We start from the raw sequence: 25950 nt of genomic DNA on the forward strand, positions 1-25950 counted from the left end.
TGTTCTTGAAATCTTCGGGTGGCATCCTTGTGGCACTGCAGGAGGCCCATGATGGACATGTCATCTGAAGAATGGGAGGGGGGAGTTAAAATGGTTCGCGACTGGGAGGTGCAGTTGTTTATTGCGAACCGAGCAGAGGCGTTCTGCAAAGCGGTCCCCAAGCCTCTGCTTGGTTTCCCCAATGTAGACGAGGCCACACCGGGTACAATGGATACAGTATACCACATTGGTGGATGTGCAGGTGAACCTCTGCTTAATGTGGAAAGTCATCTTGGGGCCTGGGATGGGGTGAGGGAGGAGGAGTGGGGGCAAGTGTAGCATTTCCTGCGGTTGCAGGGGAAGGTGTCGGGTGTGGTGGGGTTGGAGGGCAGTGTGGAGCGAACAAAGGAGTTACGGAGAGAGTGGTGTCTCCAGAAGGCAGACAAGGGTGGGGATGGAAAAATGTCTTGGGTGGTGGGGTCGGATTGTAGTTGGCGGAAGTGTCGGAGGATGATGCGTTGTATCCGGAGGTTGGTGGGGTAGTATGTGAGAACGAGGGGGATCCTCTTTGGGCGGCTGTGGGAGGGCGGGGTGTGAGGGATGTGTTGCGGGAGACGCGGTCAAGGGCGTCCACTCTCTCCTCCCCATGTTTTCATTCAAATAAATGGAGATGCGAGGAAAACAGTAAATTTTGGGGAGTCTCAGCAGGAGACAGCAACAGAGATAATGCTCTGATAAAGAATCATACAAGACTCGAAACATGAACTGTGCTCCTGATTTTTTGGATTTGTTTGTTTCCTTTCTCTCGTTCACAAATGCCACCACCGCTGAGAAATTCCCGTCCTTTTTCTCTTGCGTGGCTGGCTCTCCCTTTAAAGGGACAAATTTCGTTCGAAAAAATCTCACAGGAGGCGCGGCTCAGAGCCCCGCCCCTCTCTCCCCATTGGTCAAGCGCGTTCCATTTTGAAAAAGGCTCCACCCTTGGCAACTGCGAATTAGCAACGCATTCTGGCCGCGTTCTGATTGGCCAGCGCTGGGAAGCCTGCAGCCAATAGTGGAAAACTAGAGACTATGCCACACTTTTCAAAAAAAAGGTGAGTGAGACTAGAAGAGCAAGAGCGGGTGGTGTACGTGGGGAAAGGAGTTATTTATTGTCTATTACCCAACAATCTATACCTTGAACAGAGCACGGGCAATAGTGCTGCCCTATACTTCGGGAAGGCTCCGTCCTCAACTCTGCATTAGTCTCCCATCCAACCTGGTGGTTTCGATCAGTATCGCTCTCATAAGGTTGGAGGTTCAGCAGGTTAGTGAATTCTACTGCTCCTTTCGCTCGGCTGCGTTGCATTAGCAATGATGCATTTGTTGCAAATTTCTTACTGTATGTCGATCCAATATTCCCTCTTTTCTCTTTCGTCCTCCATTCCCCCACCCCCCCCCCCCCCCCCCGCCACACACACGAGGTCTGTTATTTGACTGGAGAATCAGTAGCAATAGGAATGGAACCATGGCATTTGTATGTGACTACGCTCCTGGTCTTCTTCTTTAACTGATCAAACGTGTTAACTTTTTACCTCCTGTTAGGCTATCTGGTCCTTTTCTTTCCCAGTTCCCCTCTTTCCCCACCCTCCTACAGGCTTGTCGGAGCAATGCCGCAAGCCTCGGAAGCAAAAAACGCTCAACATGGACCATTTGGGAAAGAGCCTTCAATAATGGAGAAGGTAAGAACATTTAACTTAAATGCTACAAAAATAGTGGGAAATTTTGTGCATGTGAATGGCTCTTGAGATGCGTGCCTTGATAATATACTTAGCCATCTGTCAGGGAATCAAAAATGTAATATTGCTACAGTCATCACGACTTAATGCGCAATTTATGTCACTAGATTTGTCGCAGCAGGGTATTTTCTGTGGGGAGAACGTTTGTTTGGTTTTAAACGGAAGGAAATCGGTCGTGTCGTGTATGTTTACATTTGAAAGTCTGCTCTTGATCTGTTGATCTAACTGAATCTTGAGTAGCAACAGCAGAATATCTCCCAAACTAAGAGTATGAAAGATGATAGAATGCTGGAAATACTCGAGACCATGCAAGAACAAATTTAACGTTTCTGGTTAGTATTCTAATGAGTTGTCAACCATCTGAAATGTTAATTTCGTTGCTCCTCCTGCAAAAATTGAAATGTCAATTGCTTCCACCATTTTCTGCTCATTTTTAAAATTTTGGGTATCTGTGTTTGAGCCTCAGGTTAGGTCGTTTTATATTGACTTTCGTCTATATTTAAAGTAGAATTTGAATCAAATTGTACTCCTATACTTAAAATTGAGACTTCCAATGTCTTCGCTATGGATTGGTTCTCATTGTTAAACTTAAGAAAATCATTTATGTTAATGATGGTTGATCACAACAAAGTTTGCAATTGAATCTGGTCACAGGCTTAAACTTTAATTGTTCTAGCAGAGCAGCAGTTGTTACACAGCACAAACACCTGCTCACAATGATGTCTGTTTGCAAGTTAGATCTTTTCCGTCAACCTACTTCGGGATGTTATTATAGATCTCTAGAGCAGGTAGGAATTGAGCCCAGGCTTCCTGGTTCAGAGATCGGAGGGATAATGGGGACTGCAGATGCTGGAGAATCCAAGATAACAAAGTGTGAAGCTGGATGAACATAGCAGGCCAAACAGCATCTCAGGAGCACAAAAGCTGACGTTTCTGATGAAGGGCCTAGACCCGAAACGTCAGCTTTTGTGCTCCTGAGATGCTGCTTGGCCTGCTGTGTTCATCCGGCTCCACACTTTGTTATCAGCGATGGGAGGACTAGGTTGTAGTACCACCTGCTCCAGAAGTTAGTAATACATCCTTGTACCTTGAACTTTTTATGGAGCTTTGCATTAAATATACCTGCACATGGGCAATCACACTTTGTCCTAAATTCCAAGTGTTTGTCTTTATCAAATTGGAGAATGTTTGTCCACTATTCTGCAGCAAAAATGATCCAAAGTTGTGTATTGTAAAATATTGATGGTATGGTGTTGGAGATGATTTCCTTTTGTTGTTTTAAACCTTTGTTTGGGTATCAGCATTAACTTTCTCCATATTGTTCAGCATGTTGGCAAGTTATAATGTATTTTTTTCCAAACAGAACATATCCTGTAAGATTTCATTTTCTGGTTGTTTGTTATCTGTGCCCAATGGCTTCTGGATCAGTTTGTGGAACATGAGTTATGGCCTTGAGTTTTTTGGACACATCTGGACATGAAGATTGTAATAAATTGGGTTTGCTGGCAGAGCTTGCCTTTGTAGCTTTTGTTATTGGAAACTTTCCAATGCTTCACTGAAGAATCTTTGGTATCAATTGCAACCAACAGTACCTGTTCTTGAGGGCAGGTTCTCTGACCATTTGAGTAGGAACATATGATACTGGAATTGTGCAACAAGAGTATTATTTCAAAGGCTCTCAGCATTTTAGGTTGTTGGAACGATACCCTCCTATTCTACAATGTGGACAAGTCAGCTCTGAAGATATCTGTTTATATTTATCTTCTGAACAAGTATTTGGTGTCATTGAAGCTAATTCTGCAAAAGTTCATATTTTAAGACTGTTTCACTCCCATTCGTTGGAATGGGATTGGTCCGTGAAGTTTTGATTTTGCAATCCTGCAATTATACATTATTTTGTGAAGGAGTCGTGTTTTTCTTGAGCCCCCATGATCTAAAAATTTTAATGCAACATTATCTATTTAGTTTGCCTTCATTGGTTGCTTTAAGCAGCTAGTAAAAACCTATTGTGGTTTAGCATATTCATTCCCTTTTTAGATTCCTAGCCAAGATTATGACTTGCATTTATGTTACCCTAAATAGTATTTGTGGAAGTCTGGATTCATGTAGCTTATTTATTGCCTCTGCCTGAGGAGGTGGCAGTGTTGTTGAAGCAAATTAAAAGGATTTAATGTAATAACATGAAAGAGAAATTTGTAGAGAGGGTAGTGTGTATGCGGGATGAGCTGGTAGAGGAGAGTACGATTACCCACACGTAAAAGACATTTGGACATGTATTTGGGTAAGAAGCGTTTAGAGGGATATGGGCCAAATGCAGGCAAATAGGATGATTTCAGTTTTGGAAAACCAGTCTGCATGGATGACTTGGCCTGATTCCGTGCTCTGTGATTGTCTACAATCAGTGATAAATATTTCTTTCATTTTTAAGCACACTCTCTGTTGGAGAGTCACACAATTTTTAATGGCCAGTGCTTTGACATCAATTACATACTAATTCCTACTTCCTCGCCATTTTCAGGATGATGGCTTTCAAATCAAACGTTCCCCTTCTTCACCCCAGGGTGGGCCCAAGAAGAGATCAGCTTTTGAAGACCTCACAAATGTAAGTTCTGTGACTAGATTGCTTTCATTATTATGGTAAGATGATCCTTCTGTCAAAACACGTGGGTTTTATACTTGAGAGAGATTATGGGAACTGTAGATGCTGGAGAATCTGAGATAACAGTGTGGAGCTGGATGAACACAGCAGGCCAAGCAGCTTCATAGGAGCACGAAAGCTGATGTTTCGGGCCTAGACCCTTTGTCTGAAAAGGGGGTTGGGGAGACAGTTCTGAAATAAATAGGGAGAGAGGGGCAGGAGAATTGAAGGTGGAGAGGATTATTTCTGGACTATGTTTAACTGATATCTTATCCAAATTTCTTTTCACTGCTAATAGGCTAAACAAGGTCAAGATCTGGTTTCAAAGAAAAAACCTGGGAAGGTCGTGGGTAAGAAAACGCAAAAAAGTGTCATTGCACAAGAAACATTAAAAAACGAAGAGAATAATTTAAAAAGGTGAACATCCTCCTCTTTCTGGTTCTGAATATGTCAGTGCTCACATTTGTACAGCACTGTATGTTGCAATGTCTCATTTTTTTAACCTTACTTCAAGGCCAAAGTGACAGGAAATTCCCTCAAAATTGAAATGAGAACAGTTATTTTGCTTCTTGGTGGTTGAGGGTTGAATATTTAGCTCGGGTGATTTCTTTGACTCCTTCATCTCCAGCTGCTACATTTGAATATCACTAGGATCCTCCTTCTAACACCTTAACCTGATTCACTCAAAGGTAATGGTGACGCTTATAATTACAAACTGTTCCAGATTAAAAAAAAATGGTAGTGGGATGGTCTCTAAATTTTTGCGTCTAAATTTACATGTTCTTAACTATACACCAATCTTTCTTCTATTTGTGCATAAATAATACTTTTGGCTCGTGAATATTTGCAACTGGCTCCTGTTTTTAAAAAAAAAGTCTGCGGTGAATTGCATTAATTTCAGGCAGTACAAATGAGAATTTCATTATGGACTATGTACAAAAGTACCCTGTTTCATGTGTGAAGGGAAATCAGTGTTAATGTTTCAGGTCTGGTGAACTTTCCTCGGAACTGATGGTAGCTAGGAAAATGTTGGTTGATAGTTTGGGGGGGGGGGTTTTGTGGGAGGATGGGGTCAGGAGTAAATGATAGGTGGGCGTAGAGCCAAAAGTGAGGAGAACAGTTAAACTGACAGTAGTGGATAACGATGTCCCGAGGAGGGTGAATAGCTGTTAACAGAGACTGTTAGCTAGTGGCTAACAAAGAGGTGGTGTGCAATTGCAGACTGTGATAACCAGGCCTGGTGTGTGCTCTTCCAGCTTGCATTGAGCCTCATTGTCCACCTGGACACCCTGACGTCCTTCCAATTCAAAATCAAGCTCAATAATTTTAGGGCCTGGCCTTATTAACAGCTATTCACTGTCCTAGTCAGATTGTTATCTACTGCACTTTTTTTTTGGTCTGCCTAACTGTTCTCCCCCTCTGTCATTTTCTTTTTTATTTTGGGGCTCTTTTCCCCAGCTATCATTTACTCTTGACCTTGACCCTGACCCTGCTCCTCCACACACTTCTTTTTTTCCCCTGCAATTCAGATGTTGCCAGACCTACTGAGCTTTTCCAGCAATTCCTATTTTTGATTTGCAGCATCCACAGTTCTTTTGGATTTTCATTTCTTCAATTGCATTTCTGAGCTTCAGCTCTCTTTTTAAAAAGAGAAGCAAGATCACATTTTTATATTGAATTGCCGATTTAACAAAGATTGGATTTATCAGGATGCTGTTGGAATTGAAGAGTTTGTAGTGAAACGTTTTCAATACCCATCTGAGGATAGAACTTGTTTTGAGTAATGTTCCTGAGAGACTTTATTTATGACAATGAATGGCAAATAGTATGAAAGAATCCCATTGTTTTTCTTTCCTATTTCTTCCCTCAGTACAGGACCTAAAGCTTCTTTGGAGCATCAGGACAATGCAGGAGAACAGAAAATATGTAAGGTGCCAGCACCATCAGAGGAAAAAGCAGCTGATGTAAATAAATCAGCAGACCTGAAGGTAAACAAATTTTTTTGAGAATCTGTCAGCAGACAGCACTGCTCCATCTACAATACTTTGAGTCAAGCTAAATTTATGTAGTCGCCAACATGACTAGCACAATTATTCTGTACCAGCAGTGCCTCAAATAATCAGCGAAAATCAAAAAATAAAATGATAGGAATGCCAGCCTAGTTATTAACAATGTGCAGAGACAGCAGTAAATATACTCTTATTCAATTGGGTTGTTTGCTTGGAATAATGAATTAACCTATAAATACATGTTCAACATTGGTCATTGTGGACACTGAGTTCAAATGGTCCGTGTAGGGCAATGGATGAGGAGCATGTGTTGACTAAGTTGGCACAGAACTAAAATAACATGGGGCTAAGTAAGAGACATAGATTGCCTTGGAAGATAAGGTGCTCTGAGGAAATTGGTGAGGAAATTAGATGGCATGGGTAATGTAGGTAGGTGAGGGCTGAAGGGCAAACTTTGTTTTCCCTTTTGTTAAGTTGACAAAATGTCTGTCAGTGCACTGAGGCAGGCCTACCTGCCCAACCCACCTTTGGTTCTCAGCATACTCTGCACTGTTTCAGGGATAGGCTACCATGATTCTCGGGTCACCAGCACCACCAACCATCCCTTCCCCCGAGGAAAGAGCAATTCAAGGTTCTGGGACACCTTTCTCTTTATTAGATTTATTGAGCTATATTTGTTCTGACACTCTTGGGATAGCACCTCTACTCCGTTGCTACCATGTACGTTAACCTGCAATTCTAATTGCCAGAAAGCTAGTTTGACTCGGTGCATGTGGTTCCAACAAGAATCGAGCATGATGTCATGCAGGACAAAGTAACACTCACCTGGCACTGCATCCAAAGATTAAAAGAATATTCCCTCCACTACTGACAGTGTCTAAAAGGAGCAGCAGAAACTTACCAAGCCTCCTTAGACATCAACTTCCAAACCCCTTGATGTCAACCTCATGAAAGGACAAGGACAGCAGAAGCTTGAGTGTTACCTGCAAGTTTCCCTCCCAGCAGCTTTGTAGATGTGACTGCAGCAGTTCAAAAAAGGTTACCTACCACCGCCTTCTCTGGGACAGGTCAAGATGGGCACACATGCTGGCCTTGCCAATGCTACTCACAACTGATGATTACTTACGAAAAGCAGATTATCCATCTCCTTTTCTTACACTCTGCAAAAAGTTCAAAATGGTTCATACCCAGTTTGGAAAATGCTTGTGCATGCAAGATTTTTTGATCAGAATTATTTCTTTGAAAATACAAAGAAAACAGACTGCCTTTAAATTGTATTAAAGGAAAGTTGTATTTTTAAAGACTTTTGAGACAAAAGATACCTGATAGGTTTGCCTTTTTTTTTAAAGGTAGTGTGATATCCCTGATTTTAGGGAAGTGTATTCATGTCTGTTCAATTTCTTTATTTGTAAATACCCTTAACTATTCTATAGCAAACCAGACCTAGGTTCATCAGATTCCATGGACTTTTCAGCAAATGTTGGGTGATGCTCTATACCAGTAAATGATGACTGACCTCTGCATAATATGTAGGTGTTGCTGAATGGTACTCACCAGCTTTCTGGAATAACTAGCAAAGGAGAATGATTAATTGGAGAAATTCTATGGTTTTAGTTGCCTGCCTATGATGAAGTTGATGAAGAGAATTTGAAAGACCCATTCCTGAATGCAATCTATGCAAATGATATATTCAACTATATGAAGGAGAGGGAGGTAAGCAAACTAACAATTTGTAAATTTCCAGCACTTTCCCTAAAAAGCATCATTGGCCTTTGAAGCAAGATGGCTGGGATTGGCTGATTTTGCAATTAGTCTGTTTAATTCTCTACATTATCTTGCCATTCCATATTTTTATACCTAGTGCTCTGCATTTGCTACCTCACATTCAAGAGCTGTCCCGAAATTGGATATATAACAGATAAAATATACTGTAGCGGTTATATGAAAGTACCAGTTTGCAAGTTGTATTAACTAACTTGATCAAAGTAGATCATTTGTTTATAGACCTTCCAAAAACAATTCCAATAAATATTTTGGCTTTGAGATTGTATGTTTGGACTGGTAGCAAAAGTGGTTCTCTGTCTGTCTAGATTCAGGAAACGGAGTAAAATCCAATGTGAGAATGAAGTGATATTCTGGAGTTGGTGTATTACTTCAGAACTTGGTCATCTAGGTAGATTCAAAAACTTCTGTTTTTAAATTTTTAAAGCCTGGTTAAGGGGAAGGATTTGAGGTTCCAACAGTCCAACTTTGCAACAGAATCCATGGTCAACATCATGGGTGTGAATTTGAGGCTTTTTCATAAATTAGAGCTGTATGTAGAAATTGGAACAGTTAAAAGCTGAAACTTTGTGTTCTTGCAGTTTGACTAGGCTTTGGAATTAATAACAAGTTAACAAATCGGTTCATTTTATAAAAATGTGATTCTTGTCTGGCAGAAACAATTTGTTCTAAAAGGCTATATGGAAAAGCAACCAGACCTAAACATTGAGATGAGGGGAATTTTGGTCGACTGGATGGTTGAGGTACAGGTGAGTAAGTACTCACCTCTTTTTAGGCACTTTTGGACTTTTTGATTTTGTTTGTTAATTTCGGTTCAATCCTGCATTTCCACGCTGTATCATTATGCACTGTTTGTTGGCAAGAGGGCTGTCAGGGTTGTGACCGTAACACCACAAGGTGTGAGGGTGGCCTTTAGAGGAAAGTCTCTGAGCAATTCTGTTTTTCTTCCCCAAATCGCTACTCCACCCAAACTCATTGGCTTGCAGGAATTAATGAAATTCACTGGTGAAACAAACTTCCATTCTACAAGGAAAAGTGAGAAACAAAGGTTCTCATGTTCTAACAACTTTCCTTCAAATTACTTTACTTTTAATTTCTACACTTCAAAGTTAGAACTGGAAAAATTAGGTTGCTGGTAGAAACTGTATTATTGGCTTCTATATTAAACATGGAAGTATGCTCGAAGCTGCTGCCATTCTGCAGGGTAGCTCCCAAGACACAGGCTGTGTTTGGAGATTACTACTTTAGCTGTCCATGAGCCCACCAGAGTAAATGGAATTCGCTTACCTAATTCCTGCTCTACCCAAGTAGCACAATACCTTCGCTAAATGGCAGATACATTTTTGTAATGTACTAATTAAGTAGTGCAGTGGTAGCACCTCTACCTCTGGGCCAGCAGCTCTGGGTTTGATTTCCATGTCAGGACTTGTTGACTTTGGAAGCTGCTTCTGTAACTGGCCAAACCGATTTGATTCAGCTTGTAAATTCTTTCAATATGCCTGATCTTTTGGTAAGAGTACAGTTTTTTCCAGTCAGCTATGCTGCAGAAGGTGGGGAAAATGTACACAGTACATTCTATTTGTTTGTGCTTACGGACAATGGAAGCAAAGACTAGTACCAAGGTGAATAATTTTGAGGCATTTTATTTTATCTGAAGTTATAGCCATCTTCCAACCGAGAAGTTTCTCTCACCAGCTGTCTATTTACAATTTTCTCTCAACTTTTTTTTTAATAAAAGAGAAGCCAATAAGTATGGTGAGAGCAGTGGACCATTTTGGACCTTGACAGCTATTATGCAATTTAAGTCTGATTTGTATCTTGAATCTGTCTATTCACAAGCTCTCTATAACCTCATCAAATCTTTGACCTTCCAAGATGTGTTTCTCCTACATCCTTTTTAAATCACTTCACCGTCGGTGGCTGTATGTTCAGCTGTTATCCCTTAACCTCTGGCACTGCCCCCTAAAAGTCTACCTCATTCAATTCCTTCAAAGTTGAAATCTGTTTTGGAGTTTTGAAAATGTTCAGATTTCAGCAATAAACCAGGAGAATTTTGTTGGCATATGTGTTTAATGGCGATGTACAACTACACCTCCAGTTCAGTGTTGTATAACTGGTCTCTCGATTTAAGAGGTAACATTTCATTTTGGTTTCCCTCAGTAACCTCTTGCATTGCTTACACTGCCCCACCCCACAGTTATTTGTATGCACACCTGTGGCTTAACTTGGTCTTTTGGTGTCTTCTATACATAGCTCTGTAGCTCCTGGACGTACATTTTTTTTTCTTAGCTTTTTGCACTATACTGGTATAATCCTGCTGTGATTCACTTCTTTTATAGCCCCCAACACAAATAATAATTCACTTAATCTATGTATCTTTTATCTTCCAAAGGAAAATTTTGAACTGAATCATGAGACTCTGTACCTAGCAGTTAAGCTAGTGGATCATTACCTGGCCGTGGCAGTGTGTATGAGAGAAACGCTACAACTTCTGGGTTCCACTGCAATCCTCATTGCTGCAAAGTTTGATGTGAGCAACCTAATCTGATATTCTTTGGCCTTTCCCCTTTTACCCTGTAGTGGGTTCTCATGAATTTCATATTAACTTTAAGTAACAAATAGATTGGTGGTATTGTTTTAATTTTCCATAATCTCAGATAATGGAGAAAGCTCATTAATTAGAAAAATAGGAGGTGTAACCCATTCCTTCAGAAAACAGGAGACTACTGGTAGCTAGCTAAAAATCTGCTCTAGGGAAAACATTTGACACTATTAAAGATGCTATCCAGGGCACTTAATTAGGTCAAATCAACATGGCTTTGTAAAGGGAGGTTATGTTCAACTGATTCATGTGTTCTTTTTGAGAAAATAACGTGACGTGGATAAACAGAAACTGGTGGCTGTACTGTACTTAAGCTTCCAGAAGGCGTTTGATAAAGTGCCACATCGAAAAGTATTGTGGAAAATGAAAGCTACTGGTTCAGGTACCTTTTTTAACCACAGATGGAAGATTGTTGTACGTGAACCAGCATGCATTAATGGATAACTTTGTTTGTGATGTAATAAATGTAGTGAGCCATAAATACAAGTGCTGGGGTCTCGAGTGGTTACTATTTTTATTAAATGTCTTGGATGAAGGACTGAATGACTGACTGACTGGTAAATGAAAATTTGCTGTTGGCACAAAGATGGATAAGAGAATAAGTTAAAAGTGGTATAACAGTACCAAAGGGGTATAGACAGGTTCATTTGAGAGGACAATCAGGCAATAGAGTATAATTCAGGGCAATTATGAAATTGGCCTCCTTTTAATTCCTCCTGCAAAATAAAATTCTTGACGAGATTTGGGTGTTCCCATGCTGGGACCACAGAATGTTAAGATGTAGGTAACAGCAAGTAATTAGGAACGCTAATAGAATGTTTGTTTGTTTGTATTCAATTCCCTCAAAGGTGGGGAGATTATGCTTCAGTTATAATTATGGTGTGGTGGTGCCATGTGTTGGGCTGGGGTGGACAAACTCAAGTCACATGACACCAGATCATAGTCCAATGGGTTTATTTGAAATCGCAAGCTTTGGGAGTGCTGCCACTTTGTCAGGTGGAATGAAGAAAAGCATAGAGGCGCAGAATTAGTAGGCAGAGATCGAAAGATCGTACAAATGCGGAGTGTCGAATAAGAAGTCTGCAAATGATCACAAGTGTCAGTGTGAGTAGTCAAGAGTTGACTAGTAATTAAGGACACTGACCTATAATCAAATTAAATGAGGCTTACAGATAGTTACAAAAAAAAAATTTAAAATGAAGGTCAGGCTGGAGACAAACCAAACAGCTGGAATAACAGCTGTTGCATGCCAAGAGTCTAATCAAAGGAACAAGTAATCCAATACTGTACAAACTAAGGTAGATCATAAGTTATTAAATTGGTGATAAAACAGGGCAATAAAGGTTTTTGTTTTACAAATACAGAAGAGTGTGGTGGGTTACATGTAGCACAACCTGAACCCACGATCACAATTGGGTGAATAGAACTTGGTTATCAGTTTCTGCCAGTGATGCTGCATTGTTGTGTATCTTGAAGGCTGCCATGGATGGTTAGACAAAGATCAGAGGCTGAATGTCCTTGACCATTGGAGTGCACCCCCTTGCCCCCGACTGACTGGGAGGGAGCATTCCTGTTGTGCAATTGTTGTGTGGTGTCCATCTTCCATCGCTGTAGTGTCTGCACAATATCACTAAAATACCGCGCCTCAGGGCATCCTTGCCTGCAGCAAGTGAGGTAGACACTGGTTGAGTCATGAGACTCTGCTGTGTATGTGGTGGGTGGTATTCCTGCATGTCACATCATCAATGGATACTACCATCATGTGTCTTGCAGACGTTGCCATGGCAGCGTTGTGTGGTGTTTGAGGTTGTCCTGAAGGCTGGGTAGTTTGCTGTGAATTATGGTCCATTTAGGGTTTGGTTGTTTGAAGGCAAGAACCGGGGGTTTAGGGATGATCTTGGCAAGATGCTTATTGTCACTGGTGACGTATTGAAGGCTGTGAAGAACAATGTAGTTTCTCTGCTAAGGGGAAGTACTGGATGACAAAAGACACTGTCATGTCCTGTGTCTGTCTGCTCAGGAAGTTGTTGTGGATTTTTTTTTGCTATGGCATGTTGGAACTGGTGATTTTAATGAGTTGACCATCTTATGAAGGTGTCTTTCAGCATCTTTGTGTTCATGTTCCCCATCATCTAAGCATATCCTGTGTATGCACAAGGCTTGCCTGTAGGGGATGGCTTCTTTTAACATGAGTAAAGAACTGCAGCATTGAGGTTACCCATGAGGTTGTGGTTAAGTAAGGTACTGAGGTATCCGTCCTTGATAGAGATGTGTATCCAAAAAATGACTGATTCTGAAGCATAGTCCATGGCCAGTCTGGTGGGATGAAACTTGTTACTTTTGCAGTTGTTTTTAGTGATTCCTCCCTAATAAGTCACCAGAGGAAGGAAATGATGTCTATGTATCTGGTGTGCAGCATTGGTCTGAAGTCCTGTGCAGCAACGAAATCTTGTTTGAACTTCTCCTAATAAATGTTGGCATATTGGGGTGCAAATTTGGTACCCATGGCTATTCCATGTGTTTGGATGAAGAACTGGTTGTGGTCGAGGGAGGAAGCTGATGGGTTGTAGGATGATATCTAGAAACTGGCAGTTGTTGGTATTGAGTACTGAAGCTGTTGCAGCAATGCTGTCATGAGGGATGCAGGGGTAGAATGCTGAAACATCCATTGTGGCAAAGCATGTTCCTGGTCTTTAGGTGCTGAGTTGCCATTAAAGATTCTGTAGTGTTGCAACAGAAGCTGGCTGCTTCTTTTACACTGGGTTTCCAGGTGCTTTTGAAATAGCCAGAGAGATTCTGACACCGGGTCCCATTGCTAAATGTTGGCTTTGTGCATCTTCAGAAGGCAGTAGAAGATTCTTTTGCAAGAAGTACACCAAGATGAGAATGGATAGGATATTCTGAGGAACAGGATTAGAGTTCCTGATCAGTCGGAGTTAATGGATGTGTTCTTTGATCGGATTGGCAGGTAGTTGTCTGGAGTATTCCTGGCTGTTTGTCTCCCATCATGTGCGTGGGAGGCATGCACAAACTTAGCCAATGTTGCCTACCTCATATGCTGCAGGCAAGATGCCATGAGCCATGGTATATTGGCAAGACCATGCAGACAATGCTAACAGCTGAATGGAGATCACAATGATTGCTATACGGGAATGGTCCCTTGCTGGGAGGGAACACTTCAGCAGTCCGGGATGTTCAGCCTGTGACCTTCAGGTAAGCATGCTCCCACACAACTTTCGAGATGCACACCAATGCAGAATTGCCAAGCAGAAACTGAGCCAAGTTCTGTACACTTGAGAATGGCCTCAACAGTGATCTTGGGTTCATGTCGTTCTACATAACCCTACCACACTTCTATATTTGTAAAATCTACCTTACTGGCCTGTTTTGAAACCATTACCTTTTATAAATTGGTTACTTCACCTTTAGTTTGTACAGTTTTGGATTACTAGTTACTTTTGGTTAGATCCTCAGCATGTGACTCTTACCTACCAGTTGTTCCAGCCATTTGCTTTGTCCCCAGTAATGACTTACTTTTTTTTGTAATTATCTCTTTCATTTGATTCAATTATAGGTCATTGTCTTCACTATCAATCAGCTTTTGACACTTTTGATCACCTGCAGAGACTTGTTATTTGACACTCCATTCGCACCATTTTGACATTTCTGCCCATAAATTCTGTGCCTGTATGCTTTTTCTTCCCTTCACCCGATGAGAGTGCAGCACTCAAAGCTTGTGGTTTCAAATAAACAAACCTGTCGGACTCTAATCTGGTGTCATGTAACTTTTGACCTTAGATAGAACACTAAGATCACATCTAGAGTATTTTATATACTGTACTAGTCACCAAGGACCAATTAAATGCCTTCAAAGATGGCTTACAAGACCAATACTTGGAATAAGTGGGATGTTGTATTTAAAGAAAAAGGAAAGGGTCAGTACGTATTGGCTGGAGTTCAGCCACAGGAGAGCACCTGATTGAAATGTACAAGATCCTGAAGGGTCTCGACAAGGTAGATGTAGAGCTGTTCCTCCTTCTGGAAGAATCTAGAACTGAGGTCTGACTAATTAAGACAGTGGAGACTATTCTTTCCAGGGAATTAAGGGTCTTTGGAACACACTTCCTCAATATAGTGGAAGTAGAGTCTTTGAATGTCCATTAATAGATGACTTTCTATCCTGTTTTTATTTTTTGCTCATTAATCTGAGGGATAGGTGGGAATGTGAGGGAATTAAATCAGTCATGCTCTTGAACAGCAGAGCAGGCTTAGACTACTTCTGCTCCCAACTCTTATCTCTGTATAAAGATGAGATCAAGTTAATGCTGGATAAACACAGCAGGCCAAGCAGCATCTTAGGAGCACCAAAGCTGACGTTTCAGGCCTAGACCCTTCATCAGAGAGGGGGATGGCGAGAGGGTTCTGAAATAAATAGGGAGAGAGGGGGAGGCGGACCGAAGGTGGAGAGGATTATTTCTGGACTGTGTTTAACTGATATCTTATCTAAGGAGGTCTGGACAGGATAGTTCAGTCTGGGGAGGACGGACAGGTCAAGGAGGCGGGATGAGATTAGGTAGGAAATGGAGGTGCGGCTCGGAGGGGATAAGTGAAAGGAAGAACAGGTTAGGGAGGCAGGGATGAGCTGGGCTGGTTTTGGGATGCAGTGGGGGAAGGGGAGATTTTGAAGCTTGTGAAGTCCACATGGATACCATTGGGCTGCAGGGTTCCCAAGCGGAATATGAGCTGCTCATATTCCGTTTGGGAACCCTGCAGCCCAATGGTATCCATGTGGACTTCACAAGCTTCAAAATCTCCCCTTCCCCCACTGCATCCCAAAACCAGCCCAGCTCGTCCCTGCCTCCCTAACCTGTTCTTCCTTTCACTTATCCCCTCCTCGAGCCGCACCTCCATTTCCTACCTAATCTCCCGCCTCCTTGACCTGTCTGTCCTTCCCGGACTGACCTATCCCCTCCCCACCTATACTTCTCCTCTATCCATCTTCAGTCCGCCTCCCCCTCTCTCCCTATTTATTTCAGAACCGTCTCCCCATCCCCCCTCTCTGACGGGTCTCGGCCTGAAACATCAGCTTTTGTGCTCCTGAGCTGCTGCTTGGCCTGCTGTGTTCATCCAGCTTCACACTTTGTTATCTTGGATTCTCCAGCATCTGCAGCTCCCATTATCTCATGTAAATGCTACCTGTATCCTAACTTGTACCAAGTCCTTCTCACTTGTCACAACTCCATATCCTCATACCTATCTCCTAACTTGTCCAGCTTTACAATGTTTTAAATCCTCCAATACTGGCTTTTGTACATGCTTCACTTTCTTCATCTGCCACTTGTCACCTATGTCTTCAACTGTTTTAGATCTTAAGAACTGGAATACATCTCTAATATTTTCCTGCCTACTCTTTCAGATGCTTTAAATCCTAATGTCAGTTTATTTAGGTCCATCAATTTTTCTGTTTGTGCTCTAATGAATCGATATAAATCTTAAATTAAATCTTGGATAAGAGATAGAAACATGTAGGATATTCCCCTCATCTGTTCTGCTATTCTCTAAGATAGTAGCTGATCAGCTATAGGCCTTTTTGTGCCAGTTCCTCTGTCTTCAACACCTTCAAAACTCTAGAGTCCTGCTTTAATAATTTGTTATCAAGGTCCTACAAGTGAGGTTGAGAAATAGACATTCATGACTTTTCATTTGATAGAAGAAATTACTTTGCAAAATGCATATGCATATGCATGATGTTCCCTTGTATTGTAACTGCCTCCACTAGTTTGAGATTCTTACCACTAGTGGAAACATGTCAGCATCTAATCCCGTCAAAGATCCCTAAAATCTTGTTTGAGTAAGATCGCACCACCTCAATCCTAATGAATAAAGACCCAACCTGATTAGCAGTTCTTGATGAGTCAACCCTTTATTTCCAGGAATCAGCCTAATGAATCATTTTAAACTGCTTCCATTTTCAGTATATCCTCTAATTGCAAGGACCAAAGACGACACTTCAAATGCAGCTTGACAGATGTCCTGTACAATTTTCTGTTTTGAAACTTAACCCCGTGGCAATATGAGTCGTAATTGTTTGTCTCTAATTACTTGTACTGGTATGTAAGGCTTTTTTGTCAGGTAAAAGACAGCCAGGTATGAGAACTGCAGTGTTTTATTTTGAGACCCTGGCTACTTGGATATTGGTTTGTTGTTTTGTTTTTTCTTTTTCCCTACCTAACTACATGACCTCTACTTTCTTTAAAAATCCTCCATCTGGAGGATATTTTGCCCTGTACAGCTCGACTATCTAATATTCCATTGTAGATTCCTTCATCCTCACATCTGCCTCCCCACACCGATTTTCCTCCCCCCCCCCCCCGCATGTTTTGTATCAGTAAATGTGGAAATGTTGCACTTTGTCCCCTCCAAGTTATTAATATAGATGGTAAACAGTTGAGGCCCTAGGACTGATGCTTGTGGCATTGCGCTTGATGTGTATCTCCAAACATTTAAGTAGAAAAGCCAATTGGGTTCTGCCTCCTTCTGTAAACCAATCCTTAATCCATGCTAATACATCATCCCCAATTCCATAAGCACCTATCCTGTGCAGTAACCTTTTGGTGGCACCTTTTTTATTTTTATTACATGCTTCCTGGAAATCCAAATACTACATCTACTGACTCACCTTATTTCTCACCATTATATCCTCCAAGAATGCTGGCAAACTTGTAAAAACTTTCCCCCTTGAAGCCAATTCATCCAGATCCTCCCAAGAGTCTTGCACTCATTTTAGTTACTTTTTTCTTTCCCCCACATCTGTATAAGTCTTGCTGTTTTTCTTGTGTATTTCTTGCCCATCTTCTCTGCTTTTTAATCATCTCCTTCTTTCTTAAAAATCATGTCCTTCTCCAATTCCTTCACTTGACAGGATGTTTTTGCTAAGGCAAAAACTGCTTGTATGTCTGCTGCTGGTCAGCTACAGACCTTTCAAATTGGTGCTCTCGGTGACTTTTTTTTTCATCCTTCTGCAATTCTGCTTTACTTTGAAGACCCTGGTTTGAGATTTGAAATGCTGTCCCTCCCTGTGAAATTCTACCATGTTGTGATCATTTGCTAGAGGATCTGTCAATGATCAGCTATCTCATTAGCTCTAGCAGTGTACAATGAGGTGGAGGTAAGTATCCTGTTACTAAGTTGTACAAATCTTGCTAAGAGACAAACCCTGATACACTCTATAAATTGTGTTCCATGTTCCCTTTTTGCCCACCTGATTTTTGTCCAGTTAATATGCAGATTGAAATCACTCAAGACCACTTGAAGTGCCCTCCTTACACGCTACGAATTATCTTTTTTAATATACTGCATCCTTCAGTGAAGTAACACTTCTTTTTTTTTGTAGATGATTCTAAGGCTCCCCAGTCTCATTTCCACCCAACTTCTTTCCATTTCTATTCCTTATTTACACCCAAGCTGATTTTTGCATCACAATTCTATCACTACTCACCACCACAATGATACCATTCTCTTTGTTAACAAGGCTACCCACCTTTCCCTTTTTTGTCTATTCTTGCAGAACATTCAAAATATATTCAACATTTACTTCCCAGACCTGGTCCCCACACCCTACCTCTCCCACCCCACAATAGTGTCTGTGACAGCTACTGAGTTGTTCAATTCTATTTGCACCATTAACTTGCCTATATTGTTACAAATGCTGTATGAATCTGCTTATAATTGCTATCCCCTCCCATTGTATTTTGATTATCAATTGCTTTCTACTTTTTTACAGCTTTGCCTTACTGTCACTTTGAGGTTTTTTAAACTCCCCTTTAAATTCAACTCTTTCTTCCACTCTGCCACTAATTATTGTTAATCCCTATCTATAATCCTCATTTATACAACTCATCAGGACACTGATCCCAGCATGGTTCAAATGAAGTCCTTGCCAACTAAATCTTGCCCAAGTTTTGGATTTTATGTATTTCAAAAGTGAATTTTCTAATACTTTTTGACTTTAATATCACTGTTTTGACTTAAACCACTTGGCTAATCAAAGGTAAATATTGATTCCATATTTCATATCACGTACCTTGTTTCCAGTGTTATCACATTTGGATTCAAACAAGTTAATGTAAGTCAAAGGGGCACTCTGACTGGATTTTAGCTCCTTCTCTTGAGTAGGTCCCCTTTCCCAACCTATTTCATAATGATACTGACCTGCTGCATACTCCTCCCAGTCACTTGCTTATGCTTGAATGAACAGTATTGGAATGAAGAAGTTGGCTGATCTAGGCTGCAGTCTCCAGTTGCAAATAAGGCCATCATAAAAATATTCAGAGTAACTTTGGTCAACACACTCATGTTGACAGTGTTCAATTTTAAAAAGTAACTGTCTGAAACCCATGATCCAGTAAATCAGGAATGATGTCTGAGCTGCTGCTGGTGCAGGGACCGTTGTTAAGAAAGTAGCTTCTTGCCTTCAGTGTGGATTGGATTGATTCATTTTTATCATTTCCAGGAACGCTGTCCTCCCTGTGTGGATGATTTCTTGTACATTTGTGATGATGCATATCAAAGGGAGGAACTGCTTTCAATGGAGGTGAACATTCTCCGAACCTTGAAGTTTGATATCAATATTCCTGTGGCCTATCGATTCTTGAGAAGATATGCAAAGGTTGGTCGCATAGTTTCTATATAACTGGAATTTTCCTGTTGTTTCCTGAATATACTAATTTAACCCTAAACAGAGTTTGGTTTGCTGCCCCTCTGATTATACTTGTATTGCAACCATGTCCAAATGAGTGGCCTTCCCCACCCCCCCTCCCCCGCTCAGTTATTCACCTGAGACTATAAGAACATCTGTGGTATGGTGCCATCTGCTGAGGTTTAAAGATGACTATTGGAGTAATGAACGGAATGCAGACATGTGATTTTTCTTTTTATTTGCTCTCAATGGGTGTTCACAGAATATTAAAACACCATAATCTGCACTATTTATTAGCTCAAAACTTTAAAATTGTAACCTTGTGTCTTTCCCACCCCCTCCAAAAGGGGTGTGGAGCTGTGCTAGGAAACTGTTTTTGAGTAAAATTTGAACAATGCCATCATTGGCAAATATTCTCTGCTGTATGTATTTAATATTTGAAGTGTCTTGAAGTCTACATAAAAATGGAAATATAGTGTCCAACTTGAAAGGGTGGTGTGGTAGTACAGTTGGTGCTGCTGCCTCACATCTGGGTTTGATTTTAACCTCTGTCTGTATGGAGTTGGCTCACAATCACCATTCTCCTGGTGTCTATGTGGGTTTCTGCTGTGTGTTTAGGCTCTCTCCCACCATCTAAGGATGTGCAGCTTAGGTGAACTGGCCAAGGTATGAATTGCTGCATAATGCCCAGAGATGTGTAGGCTAGGTGAGTTAGCCATGGTAAACATGGAGTATGGGATGCTCTCTGAAGAATTGGTGCACGCCTGATGGGTGGAATAATTTGTCTGTACTATAAGAGATTCAATGATTATACAAAGCTGAGACAGATGTTGATTTGACTTAACCAACACACTTCAGCATTGTGAAGCACTGTGTGAGCACTCCCTTACAGTCTGTATTATAACTGAAAAATCTTGCCTTCATTATGAGGAGGAAAAATAGATTGAAGTGCTGAGTGTTGGAGGTGGATAGGTAACTGACAAGCATGTCAGCATTTTGATAGTACGGTTAGTTGTCTCTTTTTTCCCCACATTTTGGAAACATCACTTTTTAGTTTTTCTGAGCAGTTTTGAGGTTAATCTGCCTGAATCTTATCTTATCTCCAACTCAATGTTTACAGTGTGCGAGAGCTAACCTCGAGACATTGACGCTTGCTCGTTATATCTGTGAGTTGACCCTGCAGGAATATGAGTTTATCTGGGAGAGTGCTTCTAAATTAGCAGCATCCTGCCTGCTGCTGGCCCTAAAGATGAAAGAGCTTGGAGGATGGGTGAGTATAAACTGAGTTAGCATATTATATAGAGTCATTTTTTTAAATCTCCCTTTTTGGTTTGGCAACACAGATCTGTTTCCGGCTTCTCAGTAGCTGCTCTGAAGCAGCTGCTGCAGCAAGGGTAGGAAGCTGATTTTTATTTTTGTTAGATTATACTGTAATATTATTTCCACCCCAGAAATATTGCATAAATGGTGGGTCAGGGAGGGTGTAGGGGAGAGTTGCTGTTGTGCTGCTGGAGGCACTATATATTAGTGCTGTGACATACTGTGCCCTCCTTGTTAAAGTAATCACAAAATCTGATTAGAGGATAGGATTAGACTATTAATTTGTTTTAGCAGGCCTATAGAATTTTAAAATAATAGTGAAATAGGCAATCCAGCTCATTACATCCTCTTCTGTTTTAGACTCCAACTCTGGAACATTACACTGGATATCACATCACTGACTTGCACTCACTGGTGAGGAGACTAAACCTTTTACTTTACAGTAAGCCGGATGAAAAGTTGAAGGCTGTGCGGTACAAGTACGCTCACAAGTAAGAAATTGTATATCTGGCAACCTTTTATGTGAAACCACACTTAAGATAGACAGTGGACATGGCACACCATACCTAGTTAGGTATGGTCTCAGAACATGTTAAGGAAAACCATAGCAAGTGCAGTGGAATTTTTGTTTTTTTTTAATTTCATAGCAGCAATTGAGCTGTTTTATCTCTTGAGCCTATTTCGCCATTCGGTTAGACCGTGGCTGATATACCTCCTACCTTTCCTTTTTTGATTTCTAATCAGTTTTTCTTTAACAAGAATTATGCATCTCTGTCTTGAAAATTTCATTGATTCCAGTTCCAGGCACACTCCTGGGAAGTGATTTGAGACCGTAAGATGTAGGAGCAGGAGTCAGCTGTCCAGCTCATTGTCTGCTCTATATCATTCACTTAGACCATGGCTGATCTGAGAATCCTCAACCCCACTTTCCTGCCTTTTCCTCCATAAGCTCTTGATTCCCTACTAATCAAATATGACTTTTCTCAGCCTTGAATATACTTAATAACCCAGTGTCTACAGCCCACTGCGGTAAAGAATACCAATAATTCACAACCCTCTAAAGAAATTCCTCATTTCTGCTCTAACGGGGTCACCCCTTGGTTGGAGATCATTCCTCTGGTCCTAGACTCTCCCATAGATGAAAAAAAAATCCCTCTGCATTTACGCTGTCAAGCTCCTTCAGAACCCTATGTATCTTAATGAGATCACACCCCCATTCTTCTAATTTCCAGTCAGTAGAGTCCTAAACTGACTGACCTTTACGAATTTCCAGCCTCCTACAGTTCTTTGTTCATTCCCCTAAGAACCTTGTTTATTTCAGTTGCCTTTCATTCTCCTTTAAATCTGTACAGGCCCAACTTAGTCTCATCATAAGACCTGGGACCTCTGTACTTGGGATCAACAGTGAATCTTCTCTGGACTGTCTCCAATGCAATATCTTTCCTTGCATCAAGGGACCAAAACTGTTCAAGTTGTGGTGTAACTACTGTGTCCTATAGTCTTGGCAAGACTTCCCTATTTCTACACTCCAACCTTTTTGAAATGTAGGCCAACATTCACAAAAAGAGAGGCAAATTGATTTTAGGCACAAGGATCCCAAATCCCTCCACTGTAACTTCCTGCAGTCTTTCTCTATTTAAATAATCATCAGCTCCTCTACCACCTTGCTTTGCATGACTTCACATTTTCCCACATGTTCGATCTGCCAAGTTTTTGTCCACTCACTGAAACTGTATCTCTGCAAACTCTCTGGGTCATACTTGTCTTCCCACCTATTTTTGTCCATGAATAAACTTTGCTTTAATATTCACTTTCCTCACTGGCTTTTCATGTATATTGTAAATTATGGCCTCCATCCTTGCTTCCTGATTTAACTCCTGAATGGTCTCTAAGTTTGTGTGGCCCTGACTGAACACCATTGCTAAAATAAGCTTTTGAATTACTACTTTATTACTATGGGAAGGATGTTGAGAAACTATAAAAGGGTCCAGAAAAAAATTACAAGGACATTGCCTGGGCTTGGAGGGTTTGGGCTATAGGGAGAGGCTGAATAGTCTGAGGTTATTTTCCCCAGAGCATTGAAAGGCAGAGGGTGACCTTTAGAAGTTAAAAAATGTGAGGGGTATGATTAGGACAAATAGACAAGGTCTTTTCCCTGGGGTGGGGAAGTCCAAAACTAGAGGGCGTAGATTTAAGGTGAGGGGGAAAGATTTAAAAGGACATAAGCTTTGTGTGTGTCTGTGTGTGTGTAAGTAATGAACTGCCAGAGGAAGTGGTAGAGGCTTGTACATTTACAACATTTAAAAGGCATCTGGATGGGTATATTTTAATATGAAGGGTTTAGAGGGATGAAGGCCAAATGCTGGCAAATGCACAAGAACAGTTAACGACATCTGGTTAGCATGGATGAGTAGGACCAAAAGATCTGTTTCTGTGCTGTGTATCTGACTGACTCTTTGAAATTGAATAATGCCTCCCTACTTTTGTAGTCAAGGGAAGAGGAGCCAAGTTTATGAAAATTGACCTTGATTTAGCCTATTAATTGTCCGTATAATTCTGGTGACTTAACTACCATCTTTCTGGGGATATGTGACTGGCATGATCAGCAATCGTTGCTCCTCTCTAATGGTCAATCTTCCTGAGATGCTGCAGCACTACAATGATTGTGGAACTCGTTGCCACAGAAAGCTGCGCAGGCTAAGTTTATTGAAGGCTCTTGATTTAGTAAGGGGGTCAAAAGTTATGGGGGGAGGGTGGGGATGTATAAGAATGGCCTTAGGAAAGGCAACATCAATGACTGGATATTGGTGCAGACTTGATAGACTGACTGTACTTCTCATATCTTCTAGTCTAATGGATTACTCTACCTAGGATCTGACCTGAGGCTTTGTACTAGAACATGAAGTGTGGGTAGAATCGAAGCCTGTTGAGTGTGCTCCACTATTCAATACAATCACTGGCTGGTCTTGGGCTTCAAACAGCACTTTTCTTCCCATTTCCCAAAAGCCTTGATTCTAAGACCAAAAAGCTTGAAGCCTAAAAATTCTCAGTTCTTTGAGTGAAACAACAATTTTCTGATCTCCTCTATAATAATCCCCTTATCCTGAAACCTTACCTCAAGACCAGCAAACACTATCTCTGAAGCACAACTTCCTCACTTTCAAATTGTAGCCTCCTTAAGACAGGTCTACATACCATACAGCTTTTTAGATTGCTAGTTTGCACCTGTCTGTGAATTTTTAATAACTTAATTGGCTTTCTTTGACAGGCTCTAGTTTCCCATCATTTGGGGAGTTTAAAAATCCCTTCATCTCTCTTGTTCTGTTTATTAATTGCCATTTAAGAATGGCCACTTGGTTGCAGCAGCAGATGCCCTTGCAGTAATCTGCACAGATGATGGGTTTAGGTCTACAATAAATTAGATCTGATTTCAAATGTGATCTTGAGTCCTGTGAAGAAAAAGCTGGTTGTGTCTAAATTGTAACCAAACCAACAAATGAAGATATTCCTAATTCAGTTCTTTATTCTCCTGTATTCATTTCCTTATATGCTTACACTTGTCCTTGAGGAATTTGTCTTTAATTGTTTTAGGGTATTCTTTGAAGTAGCAAAAATTCCACCTGTCGATGTACTGAAGTTAGAAGACGAGTTGAAGGAGGATACATGATCAAATGAAATCCAGACAGCTGGGAAAGTGGTGTTGTATCATCTGCAGTCATAAAGCTGATCTTGTGTTGTGTATATAGTGTATAAATACTTGTATTGCTTTACTGTACCTCTGCTAAGCAGAAACAATTGTGTAATTAATCATAATTGTCACTTTTATAATGTAACTAACAAATTCAAAGTACCTGAATACCAAAATCTCTAAGACAGAAAGAGGCTGATCAGATCAAAACAGCAAGTTCAACAGTTTTTTTTTTCCTGCCCCAATTTAAAACTTTGAATGTAGAGTAAATGACAATTAGCAGTTGGCCTGTGAAAAATGTGGCACAGCCTGTCTCTCTTTTTTATTTCCCAGAAGAACGTTTAAAATTTAAATAGTCATAATATATTAGACATTTGATTTCTTAAACTTCAAGTTTAAAAAAGTAACTTCTTAACATTATAGATTAAAGATAACTATTTAAAAAATATTGTTTTTGTTGAAAGAATTAAGGTACTAAGTGTCCTGCTCTTAGCAACATATGATGTTCTGTTCCTCTACCATGTGAGTGAAATTGTTCCTTTCTTTGAACTGAAAGTAAATTTTTCACTTTACTTGCGCCACCTGCCAACATTCCCCCACGCACCACCCCCACCACACGTGCCGCCCTTCTCTCGCCGCCCCCCCCCCCCCCCCGCCCGCCATTCCCTCCATTCTCCAAGAAAACGTTATTGTAGGTTGGGGAAAGATGCAAGAACCACAAGGCAGAGTGTCATGCCAAATGGTTAACCTTTAAACTCTTCGTCTTTTTTTTCCCCTTCACCTTAAAATTCACTGTCTTTATTGATGCTTGACCTGATCCACAAATTCCACCCTGCTGTAGAATGAATCTGGGGAAAAGGTGCATGCAACTGACTTTGTTTGCAATCAAACTATTTGAAAATTAGTGCCCGATATTCAAATCACTGAGTTTTAGCTGAGAAGAATGTAATACACTTGCTCAGAAGAAAAAACGTTTGCTAATTTTTGATCTCTAATGTTGGTAAATTGTAAACTTTAAAGTTGGCCTCTTTTAATTTAAAAACCATATTTTTAGGTTTGTTTCAGGGACCACTTATTGATGTAGATCATTGTTTTCAAGTGCAAAATATGTGTTTCTGTTTAGTTGTACCATTTTGATGTTTGACCTGTTAATATTATCTTTGACACTATTTAAGCTATGCTTTGGAAGCGCTGTCATTTTTATATTCTTGTATGTTGTATTTGCTTTTCAGCAAATATGTTTCATGTGGAAAAAAATGTATGTAAATATGTTTGGATACCTCTGATCATGCCTGCAGCATTTTTTTTTATTTAAGGGCTGTATTTCATTCCGGAAAGTATGCCTAACGTGCATTATTTTTAATGTTGGTCTTTTTTAAAGGTGATCATTCTGTCACTCTTTAATGATTTCTGATAATGTGACTAGCACTGGGTTCCTTGATTTCCAATCTATAAT

General features: G+C 40.6%; 1 protein-coding gene across 2 annotated transcripts; it reads left to right on the top strand.

Annotated features, from left to right (window-relative positions):
* The first annotated feature begins 1062 nt into the window (after positions 1-1062).
* On the top strand, positions 1063-25142 carry ccnb3 (cyclin B3). Of its 2 annotated transcripts, none has more exons than XM_059651282.1 (12): positions 1063-1285; positions 1564-1700; positions 4276-4359; positions 4694-4812; positions 6266-6383; positions 8019-8117; positions 8843-8935; positions 10579-10716; positions 19301-19456; positions 20607-20756; positions 21167-21297; positions 24398-25142. In XM_059651282.1, the coding sequence occupies exons 2-12, from the start codon at positions 1629-1631 to the stop codon at positions 24471-24473; spliced, it is 1236 nt and encodes a 411-aa protein (XP_059507265.1). In that variant the 5' UTR covers positions 1063-1285; positions 1564-1628; the 3' UTR covers positions 24474-25142. The 2 variants fall into 2 exon arrangements, with proteins under 2 accessions (XP_059507265.1, XP_059507266.1); XM_059651283.1 differs by having other exon boundaries at positions 1589-1700.
* Positions 25143-25950: the final 808 nt, after the last annotated feature.

Source organism: Stegostoma tigrinum, chromosome 15 (assembly GCF_030684315.1).
Source record: "Stegostoma tigrinum isolate sSteTig4 chromosome 15, sSteTig4.hap1, whole genome shotgun sequence".
Classification (NCBI taxonomy): domain Eukaryota; kingdom Metazoa; phylum Chordata; class Chondrichthyes; order Orectolobiformes; family Stegostomatidae; genus Stegostoma; species Stegostoma tigrinum.